Source organism: Osmerus eperlanus, chromosome 20, assembly GCF_963692335.1.
Source record: "Osmerus eperlanus chromosome 20, fOsmEpe2.1, whole genome shotgun sequence".
Classification (NCBI taxonomy): Eukaryota; Metazoa; Chordata; class Actinopteri; order Osmeriformes; family Osmeridae; genus Osmerus; species Osmerus eperlanus.
Genome location: NC_085037.1, coordinates 12,781,091 through 12,795,823, shown reverse-complemented (window position 1 = coordinate 12,795,823; position 14,733 = coordinate 12,781,091). Strand labels below are relative to the sequence as shown.

Genomic DNA, 14,733 nt, shown 5'->3' with positions numbered 1-14,733 from the left:
AGCACCACAAAAAAATACCACGTTATTTGTGTCTACCTGAATGTCAATCCTTTATCCTTAAACCAGCCTCAAACACATACACCTAAACTATATCCAACTTATTACATGATGTCACGCTGAAATATAAGACTGTGGAGGCACAAACCACACAGTAGTCAAATATCAATTTCAGTTCCTACACAGACGGAAACTTGTCACCGTCACTCCTGAGAACAGGACTCTAAACTGGAACAATGGCTTGCTTGCTCAAAGTAAGTCAAGTTTATTTAGCCTAGCACCTTTCACAGAACCAGGTCACAAAGTGCTTCACAAAAGCGAAAATTGTTAACAATTAGACCATGAAAACAGTAAAGAAAATAAATAAACATATAAACGCAATCAACAACAACTATAGTACAGAATAGTCATGCTGAATGACTCAGTGACTTGGTTGTTGACCAAAAGCAAACAGTCATACAGGCGGGTAGATTTGTTGTTGTTTACACAATAACTGTTGTTTACACAATCACTCAGACAAGCTTTACCAGTGTGTGGCTGGGGTGTTAACACTGACGTGTTTTTCTGACTATGAAATATAACCGACAAATAATAATGTGTTCATTTGGCAGACGCTATTAACCAAAGGGACTTACAGTACAGAGAGTGCGTAGAACAGTTGGTTATTTCCACAGTTGGCCAATTGAGTCTTACATAGAACTTGAATGACCCTTTTCCTGTGAGATGGGGTCTTCTGTGTAGTGTCCTTGTCAGGATGTGTGCTTGTTTAGTGCTCAGCAGGCCTCGAGTTTAAACATGTGCATACGTTAAGTTCAAGCCTGCTTCCTGGCCTGTTTTCCAGAGCAGTAGGGAAACTGTGAGCCCTTCATGTGTCTCGTTATGTATTGCTGTTGGAATAGCGCTTCTGCTTCGTTTCAACAAGCAGTGGTCTTTACGTCGCTGAAGGGAAGTTGGCGTGGTATACCAATTTTGAAAATAAATGTGTATGTATATATATATTCCTTAAATGGGTCTATCTACTTTGTCTCCTAGGATGGATTTAGGGAATGTTTGAGGGATATTCTCAGTGTTTTCAGTAGATATCCAGCCTTCTCAAACTCAGGGATGTGCTAAATTGCTTCTCTCACTCTTTCTTCCTCAGAATGTCAGCCTGCGACCGTCAACCCTGACATGGGCACCTCCGCGAGGGTGTCCACGAGCAGTCCACTCCCTCACCCCACTAACGGTTCCCTCTCTCAGTCCACAACTGGCCCTCTCCCTCAGTCCACCACCAGTCCTCCTCCACCTCCTCCATCTCCTCCTCCTGAGTCTGTGACGACGCTAGAACCACGGGAGGATGAAGTGACCACAACTGTGCCAATAGCTACAACCAGTCCACCGACCAAAAGTGAGTCTGAAAATCTTCACAGCTGGTATGATGATCGTTTAGTATAATTACAGGCACCCCTCGAAATGTGTAGTGTTTTTAAAATGTATTTTATTTAGCAAAGCAATGTGAAATCTAACCGTATTTGTTTATTCGTCATGTTCCCCAGAGGGTAGGACCATGTCGGTTACCCCTGACCCCAACACCATCGTCTTCATCAGGAGGGACGTCAAAGGCCCCAACTGTCAAGTGTGTGTAGGGGAGGATCCTGACAAGACCTGCAACGCCAAAGAGCTTGTTCTGAGAGACGCTTCCATCACCTCGGTGAGCTTCACCTGCCTCCGGCCACAAGACGTCTTCAAGGTGGAGATCAACAGGGAAATAGGTAAGGAACATTGCTTCTGATAAAAAGTATTTATTATTATTATTGTCATCACAACGCACCCTGACCCTCTCTTCCTCTCCCTTGGGTTTCATCTCTTTCCAGACTGCACAGAAGTCACCTGCAGCAACAACATCGTCCGGACAGAGTCCCTCCTCTTCCCGGACTTCAACAGAACCTTCACCTGGGACCCGAAGATCATGGTAACCACCCGGGCCTTCCAGCTGGACTTCCCAGAACCAGGAATGAGGCAGATTCCCAATTCCGAAACTTGTCCCGATGAGCACATGTACCACATCATCGCGTACCAGCGCACAGGGCCGGCCACCATTGGGACCTTCTGCCGCGACGGAGGCATCACCAGGATCCAGGTGACTGAGAGGATATTTGTAGCGCTGAAGTATTGTCTTATGTTCACACCACACCGGGTCTGGTAGCTGAGATCTTTCGATGGCTAGTAAATACAGACTGTTCTGCTATGCTGATGACAAATGATGTATATATTTGAGCAGATCTACATACTGCTACTACTCACTTCTGATTCATGATCTTCTGCTGCACTATTCTACATGCACTATTTGCAAGGCCGCGTTGGATAGAAGTGTCTGCTAAATGAATAACAGTGTAATGTAAAACGTGACCCAGGTGCTGTACAAGGGGCGTGTGTCCCTGGAAGTCCCTGGGGACAGGAAACTGGAGCCTGTGGACTTCAAGGTCTCTGTTGGGCCTCAGGCTGATGGTAAGTACTCGACTGTGAGCTGTGAAATAACCAGAGAGCGTTTAGGCACTGCTGTCAGCAGTGTTCCCCGGCAGTGATGTAAGAGCATGAATTGGTGTAGTTATGTGAATTAAAATCCCAGCTTGGTTCACGTAATCAAAGGTTTCTCTGTAAAAAGCCTTTGCAGCCCCTTCGTTCTGACACTCAATTATTTATTCAACTCTGTTCCTCACTTTCGCTCGCTCTCGCTCTTTCTGTCTCTCTCTCTCTGTCTCTCTCTCTCTCTCTCTCTCTCTCTCTCTCTCTCTCTCTCTCTCGCTCTCGCTCTCGCTCTCGCTCTCGCTCTCGCTCTCGCTCTCGCTCTCGCTCTCGCTCTCTCTCGCTCTCTCTCCCTACAGTGCTGGCCACGATCCAAGTAGCTCTTCCTCGCGGTGTGTCCAACACGGACTTCATCTCAGCCAACTATCCCAAGGACTTCCCGAGTCAGCAGAAGATGAGCTGGGACTTCCTGGTTCCAGGAATGCACAGCTACACCATCATCTTCCCGGACGTCACCTCGCCACAGTGCCTCAAGAACCAGGTGGGCGGCTCGCCTCGGTAGCTCACCGGATAAGTGCTTGTACCATGTAGGCTAAAGCCTTCCCGCCTTGGCCTTTTGCTGCATGTCTCTCTCTCTCTCTCTGTCTCTCTGTCTCTCTGTCTCTCTGTCTCTCTGTCTCTCTGTCTCTCCTGTCACACTTCACTTAAAACTGTCCAAAAAAGCATAAAAAAATACACATTTCAACTAAAAACCCCAGGTGGGCGTGGAGTACCTGACGGAGGGCAAGAAGGCTCCCGACAGGACCGCCCTGATGGACCCCCAGCCTGCTCATCGCCAAGGCAACTTCGCCATGACCCTGCAGAACTGCGAGACCAACCGCACGGTACAGGGCCTGAGACTGAGCTTCAGGATCTCTGTGATGAGGAGTGGACACCCAGGTAGGCCGCGATTGGCGTTTCTCCGATTTGTTTTGTCCGATTTTTGTGTCATGTCAGGCGATGTTTGTGTCGTGATAAATCGAAGTAAAAAATAATAAAAAATACTAGGCTGACGGTGCTTCCTTATCGAGTCAATTTTTTGTTTCTGTTTGGCTTCTTGTGTCCCTTGTAGTTCTGTGCACGGTGGATTTGACGCAGAAGAGAGGTCTGACTCTCAGCATTGCCAAGAGGGGCTCGGATCCCTACTGTGAGATGAGTAAGGATTCTGTGGTCTCAGAGAATATCACCATTCCCTCAGGGACAAAAGCCAGCCTGTCCTTTCTTGACTGCCCCAGTGAAGATCTGTTTCTGACAGCCACCGAAACCATAGGTACCATATCCATCATCCCTTTGTGTTGATTACAAGACATAACAAATGTTCCTTCTTTTTTGACTCAACGTTCACCTTGATCGTGGGACTCGTATTGAAAATGTGCCTCTTGACAGTCGACCCTCGACTAGGAGTGTCCGATCCTTCTCGCTTTGCGCCTTAGTTGACATCTCCGAAACCCCCTCTCTCCTCGCTGTGTTCCAGTGTGCAAGGCCAGGTCATTGTGTCCTGACGTGGTCCTCGCTATCCCTGGCCTGGACACCTGCCTCCCCATGCCCCTCCAGAGCTTCAGCTGGGATCTCCAGGTCCCGGTCAAAGGCACCGTGGGGCTGCAGTCTCCCGAAGGAACCCTCCGGCATTCCTTACCGGGGCAGGAGTGTAACGGCACAGTCTCCCTCTTGTTGACTGAGAAGCACGGGGTGTCCATGGGCCACTTCTGCCCCGGAGGCATCATCAGTAAAGTCCAGGTCCGCTCCAGTGTGACCGTCACGGCCTCGTCCAAGGACCTCAGCCTGGCACGCAGGCCGCTGCTCAACGCCACCTTCACCGAGGAAATCTCAGGTGTGTTGGCTGTCTGTTGGAACATGCGTGCATCAGGTCAGGGGGAGGTTTGGCGGACATATTCTGGATGTATTGTAATCTGTAATCTATAATCTGTCATTTATAATCTAATCTATAATCACAGATATATAGTCCCTAAAGTGCTTGGGTAGTAAATTATTGTCTGAATCTGCCCATGGAAATGCTGTAATCCTGTACTTTCTTCACAAGCCACAAGAGGGCAGTGACAGACTTCATGTTTACACGCTATTGTCATTGAGAGTACAGGTACAAAGCCAAAAAGAATAGAATTGATATACAGTAATGCAAATCTAAGTCTATAAATTACAGTATGTACAGCGTGTAGTATGGACAGTATGTTCAGTAGGGGAGTATGTACAGTATGTCCAAAATATGCAATGGAAAGACACGTTTAAAGACATGTTAAACTATCCTCCGGGTGTTAAATCCACATGAGCAGGTTTGATGAGCGATCCCTTCCTTCCCCGCAATTCTAGACAGCATCATATACTCGGTCAGCCCCAGGGTGGGCGACCCTTCCTTCCTCGCCACCCCCAACTGGCCCGGGGGCATGGCCCCCTCCTCCACCATCGCCTGGATCGTCTCCCTGCCCGACCAGTGCGAGGCCGACCTGCGCTTCATCAACATCAGCCAACCCAAGTGCGAGGAGACGCACACCTGCATCAGGGTGAGACTGCAGCTCGGCGGTTAGAGCGTTTGAATGCAGATCGAGAGGTCAACCGGTTCAAATCCCCCCTTGTGCTGTAAAAAATATATTTAAAAAAACATTTGAACGTTTGGTTCGAACTAAATGATTGGTCATGTCATTACACTTCCTGTGACGCCCATAGTTACTTGATTCTTATAATTGTTACTGTCAAACCTTTTAGATGTATTTGCCGCTATCATTACATTTACATTTAGTCATTTAGCAGACGCTTTTATCCAGAGCGACTTACAGTAAGTACAGGGACATTCCCCCGAGGCAAGTAGGGTGAAGTGCCTTGCCCAAGGACACAACGTCAGTTGGCATGACCGGGAATCGAACTGGCAACCTTCGGATTACTAGCCCGACTCCCTCACCGCTCAGCCAACTGACTCCCGTGTCAGTTGCTATGCTATCATGATGTTAAGTTCAGCAAATAGGACAAAAAGTGCGTCTCAACAACCTTACCTACCTTCATTACAATTACATTTAGCAGACACTCTTATCCAGAGCGACTTACAGTAAGTTCAGGGACATTCCCCCCAAGGCAAGTAGGGTGAAGTGCCTTGCCCAAGGAAACAACATAAAATGTCACAGCCAGGAATCGAACCGGCAACCTTCTGATTAATAGCCTGATTCCCTAACCGCTCAGCCATCTGACTCCTTAGGTACAGACCCTGGGGTCTCTGGAGGAGATGCTGAGCCGGAGGGAGGACGAGGCAGCGGCCGACAAGCTGCTGGTTTCTGGGAGCTTCTACCTCAATATGACCAACTGCCTGGTCAAGGACGGCCAGTTCAGCGTGCTCACTAGAGTCACGGTGCAGAAGAAGAGCAGTGAGAAACTCTTTTTTCGAAAATAATATTTCAACCTTTAGAAAAAGAAAAAAAATCTAACCAAAACTAACGTACTTTCTACTAAGTACAGATATTTGTGTAAAAAGAGTGAAAGTAAAAAGTTGTCCGAAAATATATTGTAAAGTACTGATACCAGGAAAATATACATAAGTACAGTAACAAAGTATTTGTACTTTGTTACTTCCCATCTCTGCTCGTAACAAGCACTTGTAGTCGTGAAACTGATGCTACCTATTAGCCTCTCATAGCTTATAGCAATAAATCCCATCAAAATATATTTGTATAGCCCTTTTTACACTCAAGCATGTCACAGAGGGCTTCACATACGCCCATAGAACTGCCCCTCAATAGTGATGGGTAATCTGTGAGGGAGCATTTGACTGCAGTTCAGGTGTTCACAGGACCAAATCCCCCCTTGTGAGTGGCTTTGGATAGAAACATGCTAAATGAAGACTTTGTGATGATAAAGTATGATACCTGTGTGCATGTGCATACTCATTATCCTGTTGCTTCCTTGTAGGTATCCTCCTCAGCATCATTCTGGGTTCTGTGGGAGCGCTGCTGCTCCTCCTCATAGCCCTGGCTGTGATCTGCCTGGTGATAAAGTACGTATACACCTGCGTCAGTTCAAACATAACCGGACATCCTTTTCGTGAGGCGATGTACATTTATGTAATCTTCGTAGTAGGTTCATGTCATCATGTCTAATCTGAGACGTTTAGATCGTTGGTGGTAAATTGTTGCGTCAGCCCCTGGTTTTTTAAACCAGGGGTCCTGTGTTTGTGAGTTAAACAAAGCCTTGAATAGATTCTGCCTCAAAGAATTTTATAATAATATTGATATCGTTTTGATAGAAACCCAATAAAATCTTGTTTTACCAGGAAAAGGAGGACTATGATAAAAGAGCCGTCCATCTACATCGGGAAAGGCAACATCTTCCTCCCTGGCGACGGGATGTTTCCTAAAACCCGCGCTGACAACGATTCCCACGTCTACGCCTCCATCGACGAGACCATGGTCTACGGACACCTGCTTCAGGACCAAGGTTACATGGAAAACATCCAGGAACACATCCAGGGAATACCTGTGGACTCCTACCGGACTTTCACAGGTCAGGTCGACATACCCCCGGTGATCCTAGCGACCAGCCCAGAGCAGGAGCTTGACCATCGGCCGGAGAAAGACATTTACAGACCCTTCCTGGACCCGGCTGAGAGCTTTCACCCCGCCAGGCCCAGGACCCCCATAGGGCGTCAGGACAGCCTGGGGTTCGAGGATCGCAGGATGGTGGACAATGAGCTGTACACGTTCAAGAACACTGGGGATATAAACAAGATCCGTCTGTCGGCGGAATTGCAACCAGAACCAGGGGTGGACGGCCAGGACTTGGACTGGGAGGACTCGATGTAGCGTGACGGTTTGGGGGGGGGGGGGGAATGGAACGCTGTTACTCATTCACCTCCCACCGGCTGCGGATCAGAACCAAACGGCAGTTGGTATCCTTTCAAATACTTTGTTAGTATTTGAAAGGATGAGGGACTGGAGGGTCGAGTGGGTGGGATTAAGCATTTTTTGGGAACGTTTCCACTGGTTTTGTTATTGCAAGGCAACCTCAGTCCAGCACCGACATGACATGTTTTCAAAGAGTGTCAAGCGGTGTCTGGCGAGAGGAAAGATGCTGCAGTGCCTTATGGCGACTCAGGGACACATCTACTGCATCAGGACGATTAACTGCAGTTTTTATAAGTAAACTCTGCCACATTTCTGTTTTTAGATACCTAGTCTATTTTTATTTTATTTCTTATGTACAATGGTATGTTTTGTATAGTTCACTTAACTAGCCTACCTACTTCATGTTAGTGATTCCTGGAGTGATTTTGTTTGTATTTCCTTGAAATGGATGTATTGTGCTGTAGCAGAGTACTTTTTATTGACACCAAGTGATTTTAAATGGCAGTGTTTTGTCTTGTGCTCTTTTTGGTATCTGTAAATGTTTTCTGTTTGTGAAACTAAACTGTATTTGTCATGACAGATTTTAGAATAAATTCCATATGAATTCGAATGGATTATCGTGTGTAGGCTGTATTTTTCACTCTGATTGAACAGTTGAATTTAATTCTAGCTGGCAGGTTTGAGACTTGAACCATAGGAACCTGAACCGTAAAACGATGGTGTGGAAGATTTTCAATCCAATGGCCACTATTGTTATGGGAAACGCTCAAAGCAGATGCCAATTCCATCAAAAACGATGCAGTGCTTGCCTAGTCTCTTTCACAAACTGTTCCTCTCTCTTAATTTCTTTGTCTTTAACCAATACTTCATTTTGTCGTTTTATATATCTTTATTACATTATAGGCTACTTCTTTCAGTTTACAACAGGCTAGACATTACTTTGTGAAAAAACACTTGAAAAGGCTAGCGCTGAATTAAACTTCGTTTAGAGAAAGAAAAGGATAGGCTAAAACAGAAGTCTACCAGGATTCAGTTTCATGTAAAATATTCATTTTTTTAAATCATGTTTTGTACAGGTCTAGAGGAAATGTCTCTTGAATCTGTTTGTCAACGTGTGCTAGGCTATCTTTTATAAGACAATTGTCACCTTTCATGTTGGTGTCAGCTTTGGAAAAGTGCCATGTGCTGAGGTCTCCTCAAAAACAAAATTAACAGTTAGACCTACTTTGATGTACCCCCTTATCAGGGACAATTATAGCTGAGAGTGCAGAAAGGTATAAAAAGCAGGACAAAGAGCCAGCTAAAGCCCAAGATAAGACGCTATCATATCTGTTCTCCTCAGACTATGTTAAACTCGCAGATAGAAGCCTTTTCCTCGCGACAGTTTTCATCGGACCATTTCCCGCCTTTGGCCTCGAGCACCGCGCAGTTCTCGGACTGGGCTCCGTTCGGTTGTGGGGACCGGAAATCGGTGTTATCCCAGTTCTTGAACAGAATGCTGAGGCCTGTCTGGTCCTTCCAGTCTCCCTCCTTCACCATGTCGTTGACACCTAACCAGATTTGCTCGTTTTGACCGATGCTTTGGCGGACGTAGACGCTCAGCTGGTCGTTGTCGTCGGCGGACGTAGGCGAACTGAGTATGCCTCCCAGTGCGATGCAGTCTTCGTTAGCCTGGTGGTAACGCTTCTTAACGGGGTCGGACAGGTAACACTTCCCGTGGACCTTGACTCCTTTCAAACAGACTGAGGAGATGCAAAATGGATGGGTAGATGATTAGATTTAGAGACACGTCAAACATGCCTACAAGTTTAGGTTGTAAATGTGGGGTTGAAGATGCATTTTAAACATCACACCTTTTATAGCTTAACTCTCCTGTGCAATCATGTAGTATTCGGTTATATTGTCATTTGGATACTTTTCATATGCTTTACAGATCAAAATAAATCAAATAATGCTGCCCATCTGGGTTGAGTTTATAAGAGAAGCCGACCACATTTTGTAACATATGGTTGGATTTGACTTGGGGCGCATTGACTAGGCGCCCTATAACAATCATACCAGTAGCCTATTCCCAACTTTAATGTAGAGGGTGCACATCTTGTAGCCTATGCAGGCTACAATTAGCCCTTTGTGTTTTGGGTGTGACAATATTGATTTATTTAGACTTTTTCCTTATTATCGTCTGTCGTCTAGGAAACGTGTCCTTGTTTTGACAATGTGAATCTTACCTGTCTGCAGCGCCTGGTTCTCCTTCAGCAGATTTAACTCCTGGACGATGTCATCAATCTGCTTCTGCAGCCCCGCTACGGCGGGGTCCACATCTAGCAGGAACGGGGTTAGAGTGTGGACAGAAACATGCAAATTACACATACAATAATAATAATAAACACCCCTTGAAGACGTCCTTCCTGTGTTGTGTTCCTCTAGCTCGGAGTCATACGTCCCTTATGCAATAATAATTTATCAGGCGCTTTTAAACAAAGCCACGAGTGTATGTATGTGTGTGTGGGGGCACTTGACCCTGCAACTTCTTAATCTGCCGTCAAATATTCTACCACTGAACTACACACGTACTTTTATGTTCGCAAACAAATCTTTTCATGGATATTGAAGATAAAACAATAGACCACTCATGACTAGAGTTGATATCTCCTCACCTTGACTTGCAGAAGAAGAGGTCGCAAGTTCAACCCACCCTTTGTACTTTGTTTTTAAATGTGTAAAATCATCTGCTAAATTAACATCCTACCTTTTTTCACCGTTTTCTTCCTTGAAACACTTTGCTGGAATGAACCGTGAACCAGCAGTAGCAAAACACACACCAGACACGCTCCTCGGAACTCCATGGTACCAACTGCCAAATGGCACTCCTCAAACGCTGAGCCTAGCATTTAACCTTCCTCCTACTTCTCCCTCCTCCTCTCCTCTCCCTTCTCCCTCCTCCTCTCCCTTCTCCCTCCTCTCCCTTCTCCCTCCTCCACCAACTCCGCCCCACATCTGCTCCCTGGACCTCCTCTGTCAAAGGGCCAGGCCAAGCCCAGGCCTCTCACTGTCCCAACACAAGATTCATAACAGCGGGTATACGCCACTTGGTCATCTTGAAGAAGCCACTTTGTGCAAACATGTATTTTCTCCCCGTTTCAGACGTCAGCAATAACCACACCCTTACACCGAAGACCAAACAGACTGTACAAAATGTGTTTTATTAGAAAAATGCAAACATCCGGTTTCAGCCGAGGAAGCCAACCTTCTGTCTCCTGCTTCCCAGCCTCTCCTCGCTGTTCAGCAGATCCATGAGTGGGGTGTGGAGGGCCTTCCCCACCCGCTTCCCCGTCTGCAGAAACACACATGCAGACCGGTTAACCCTTGTGTTATCTTCGGGTCAGGTGGCTGAGCGGTTAGGGAGTCGGACTAGTAATCTGAAGGTTGCCAGTTTGAATCCCGGCAATGCCAAATGACGTTGTGTCCTTGGGCAAGGCACTTCACCCTACTTGCCTCGGGGGAATGTCCCTGTACTTACTGTAAGTCGCTCTGGATAAAAGCGTCTGCTAAATGTAAATGTAATGTAATGGGTCATTCTGACCCATCAGTCATTGTGACCCACCGTCGTACTGCGACAACTTTATCGCATACAAAAACAAAGTGAAGCATTTTCTCAGACCCCCCACATTGCAAAGGTTAAAAGAAAATTATTATTTGTTTTGGGTAAAAACAACAATGGTTCGTTATGAACCTTTGGGTCATGTGACCCGAAGGCAGCACAAGGGTTGAGTTTCTACACACAAAACATAACACACGTACCAAAGAGTCACACACGTTCTTTTGCTTTGTTTTACAAAGGGGAGGCAAACTACATTTCTTCGAATTCCCTAGACTGTAGAGGAAACAAGGTTTGTTCCTGAGCTGCAAGTCTCTCTAAGTTGGTGAGACTTTAGAGAGAGTAGGAGCGTGTTGAAACCCCCCAAAGGCTTCAATATACTCCACACTCAAACGTGTGCGATTGTTCCTACGCAAGCAGCATTGCTCACATACTCCACTGCCTACTTTCGGTCTAAACGGATGTTTAATGTCCGCTAGGAGGCAGTTCAGCAACACTTTGTACCTGATCGGAAAGACGTCAAAAACTACTTTCAATTTTTTCTTTCTTTCAACAATAAACATGGGGACAGAGGTGTCGTCACCATCTTAACACAACAAAAACAGCAGCGCCAAATTCTTAAATTCACCACCGTCGTGTACAACTACTTCTCCATTTCCTGTTTCCATCTCGCAGGACACCAGAGGACCGTTGCTTTACCGCCCCACAGTTCCTGCTGGTGTAACACGTTGCGTACTCGTACACTCAAGCCCAGAGGAGACGTGAACAAAGTACGCACTCGACGACGTACTTAGAGTCAAGTATACGACGGCACCGACTCACCTCAGTCATCTCAAATATGCTCTCCGGGTCCAGGCTCCCTCCCCCCAGCTTGCGGACACAGGTGACCGTGCCCCTGTGCGTGACGGAGATGATGAGACTGGCGACAGAGCAGGCCTTCTCCTGCAGAGTGGCGTCAACCACGTGCCTGTGGCCCACCTAGACAGACGAGTCAGACACACACGCAGTCACACACACACGCACAATAACACAAATGTGTGAAAAAACAGGAGTAAATATGACAAATGAACCTACACCCCACACGTCAGCGGGTTACTGTGACAGCTGCTTGTGTCCTCTGTGTCAGCACGGTCAGCAACAGCTGCCTCACTGTGCACAAAGAGCTGCCTCACTGTGCACAGAGAGCTGCCTCACTGTGCACAGAGAGCTGCCTCACTGTGCACAGAGAGCTGCCTCACCGTGCACAGAGAGCTGCCTCACCTTGCACAGAGAGCTGCCTCACCGTGCACAGAGAGCTGCCTCACCGTGCACAGAGAGCTGCCTCACCGTGCACAGAGAGCTGCCTCACCTTGCACAGAGAGCTGCCTCACCTTGCACAGAGAGCTGCCTCACCTTGCACAGAGAGCTGCCTCACCTTGCACAGAGAGCTGCCTCACCGTGCTGCCTCACCTTGCACAGAGCTGCCTCACCATGCTGCCTCACCTTGCACACAGAGCTGCCTCACAGTGCTGCCTCACCTTGCACAGAGAGCTGCCTCACCGTGCTGCCTCACCTTGCACAGGGTCACGATGCACGGCACATTCTCCACGTCCAGCCTCACGCAGTCGTACGGGTCGTCCGACAGCTCGATCTCCTTCCCCCCTTCCTCGTCCTCTGACAGGTGCACTCTGGCAAGTCTGTTGGGAGGGACGAGAGGGAGAGATCAGCGATTGGCTGGCTCGGGTGGATGCCCCTGTTCTGCTGAGCGAGCAGGTCATAAACAAACCTGAGGCAGGCTGTTTACGATATAGCGTCATCAGCATCTTTGCTCGAATATGTTAGCAGAAGATGTAATGTAAACATGGGTGTTGAGAGTCCTGTAACAGGCAAGTCATCATTGCATGTCGTTTTACGTAAAATAACTTAAAAGTAGGGTTATGTTAAGAACTAAACTCAAACCTAAAGTTAACTTGTTGGGTAAAGTTACGTAAAGAAGGTTTACCTATGAATTTTTTTCTACAACAAGGAAATGTGTTACGTTAACAACCTAGTGTGCATAAGGTAACCATTGCTAGAACCTTACCTTGTGTTAAACAGGGCTGCCTTAATAGCCACAGAAATGCCATCAAATAAGTTTCCATCACACTGAAGGAGCTAGGCAGGGGGGGAAAAAGCTTACAATTAGTATATCAGGTTGAGGTGGGGGGTCCATAGATGGTCCAGAGTGCCGAGTTGGAACTCTGGATATCTGTGTATCAACATACATTTGCACATTTCTATTCTCTACTCTTGATGCATGGCTGTGTTCAGCCTCTGGTCTGCACCTCTCTCCCACCAACCGTCTCTGGATAAAGGGAGCCCTCACTGAACTGATCCTCACAAGGTTTATAACTTTTTTTTCTCAATTAGTTTTACTGGGAGTTTTTCCTTGTCTTCTAACGGGTTACGGTTGGTTGAGGGGCAGCTCTACGGGCGTGTGTGAAGCCCTCTGTGACATTCCTCGTAAATGCTATACAGGCTGTACAAATGAAAAAAATAATTTGATGATGAACCTCCCACTTGGGCCACCCAGGGTGACGAAACATTCACGCCCAAACACAGACTGACCTACCAGTACGTCCACATAGAGCACCCAGCAGTGCTCTCCTGCGCTGATGCACAGCTTCTTCAGGTCCACGCTGCGTCTGTTGTTGAACACCTTGTACAGGGTGTTACTCAGTTCAGTACCCAGCTCCTCTCCGCCTCGACCTTCGAACTCTGGGGTGGCATTCGCAGAGCTGAGGGGGGGAGAAAGACACAAGAACATGAAAAATAACTTTTAAGCCATGAGATAGGTTGTATCCATATTTACTGTTTTGATCGAATGTTCTGGAAAGAGTGTTTCATCAGACTAACTTAAGTCCACGTTGCAGACATAGTGCTTACCAGTCAACAAAGAACTCCAGGTAGCCCTCGTCTGGTACCGTAGACCTTGGTTTTCCTATTTCAGCTTTGACTCCGACTAGTACGGCTGTGTGACCCTGCAAGACACGCGCCGGATTTAGTTCGTCATGTTAGCAATAAATCCACTGCAGTCAACGCAGTTGAATAATAGGTGGTGGGACAGGCTACAGATGTTTGCTAAAAAAAAGTAGTTCGTATTTATTTGACATGATCTTCGTTTAGCAGACGCTGTTATCCAAAGCGCCGGTTCAGTGTATTGATAGTGAGCCATCTCGGCTGGCCGTGTTTACCAGTGTGACTTTGGCTGAGCCATCTGTGTTTGACACCACGTCCGTCTCTATCTCCATGTGTCGGTAGTCTTCGCAGCCTCGTCCATCCACTCGCAAGTCATCCTGGAGAAAAACACGTCAACCAAAACACAACATAGCTAGCGCTAGCTAACTTAAGCGTGCTACAGGTTAGCCTGCTGGCTAACTGGGCTGCATCAATACAGCAGAGCTAACGGGTTATATATCTTAATTAAATCCGGTTTAGTACTTCCTTTGAATGCCATAATCAAGCAATACATATTAGAAATGAAACGTACCCGTATGCCATGCAAAATGTACACCTTTTCGGCTTCACTGACTTGAACAGTTGCCATGCTGGTGCTGCCAAACACTACCGGTACCACGTGCGTCCCAGCAGCCTACATCATCAACATGCGCTCTTGTGTCAATCCAGATGGTTTATTCATCAGCTATTTGCACACATGAAATTCCACAGATTGTGTGTAAAAAGGTTAATTAGCTGTTGATCATTGTGAATGTGTTTGTGCTTAACGTTTAT

The 14,733-nt window shown here is 46.9% G+C and overlaps 3 protein-coding genes across 3 annotated transcripts in view; 1 reads left to right on the top strand and 2 right to left on the bottom strand.

The window, feature by feature from the left end:
• Positions 1 to 14,733, top strand: part of cdcp1b (CUB domain containing protein 1b) — an 80,747-nt gene that overhangs the window by 1,124 nt on the left and 64,890 nt on the right. Inside the window, exons 2-13 of the mRNA XM_062486709.1 lie at positions 1,139 to 1,384; positions 1,533 to 1,748; positions 1,851 to 2,116; positions 2,391 to 2,484; positions 2,862 to 3,043; positions 3,261 to 3,441; positions 3,614 to 3,811; positions 4,016 to 4,372; positions 4,870 to 5,060; positions 5,747 to 5,912; positions 6,454 to 6,538; positions 6,815 to 7,936. Of these exons, the coding sequence (XP_062342693.1) occupies positions 1,139 to 1,384; positions 1,533 to 1,748; positions 1,851 to 2,116; positions 2,391 to 2,484; positions 2,862 to 3,043; positions 3,261 to 3,441; positions 3,614 to 3,811; positions 4,016 to 4,372; positions 4,870 to 5,060; positions 5,747 to 5,912; positions 6,454 to 6,538; positions 6,815 to 7,343 (2,711 nt within the window). The 3' untranslated portion in view covers positions 7,344 to 7,936. The remainder of the gene's footprint in view (positions 1 to 1,138; positions 1,385 to 1,532; positions 1,749 to 1,850; positions 2,117 to 2,390; positions 2,485 to 2,861; positions 3,044 to 3,260; positions 3,442 to 3,613; positions 3,812 to 4,015; positions 4,373 to 4,869; positions 5,061 to 5,746; positions 5,913 to 6,453; positions 6,539 to 6,814; positions 7,937 to 14,733) is intronic.
• Positions 8,294 to 10,231, bottom strand: LOC134040715 (tetranectin-like protein). The gene is made up of 4 exons (XM_062486755.1): positions 10,135 to 10,231; positions 10,013 to 10,021; positions 9,614 to 9,706; positions 8,294 to 9,127 (listed from the first exon to the last, which is right to left on the bottom strand). The coding sequence occupies exons 1-4, from the start codon at positions 10,229 to 10,231 to the stop codon at positions 8,724 to 8,726; spliced, it is 603 nt and encodes a 200-aa protein (XP_062342739.1). The 3' UTR covers positions 8,294 to 8,723.
• Positions 10,570 to 14,647, bottom strand: exosc7 (exosome component 7). Its single transcript, XM_062486735.1, has 8 exons — positions 14,492 to 14,647; positions 14,196 to 14,297; positions 13,888 to 13,982; positions 13,574 to 13,739; positions 13,046 to 13,116; positions 12,536 to 12,659; positions 11,806 to 11,961; positions 10,570 to 10,719 (listed from the first exon to the last, which is right to left on the bottom strand). Exons 1-8 carry the CDS (start codon positions 14,546 to 14,548, stop codon positions 10,615 to 10,617), a joined length of 876 nt encoding a protein of 291 aa, XP_062342719.1. The 5' UTR covers positions 14,549 to 14,647; the 3' UTR covers positions 10,570 to 10,614.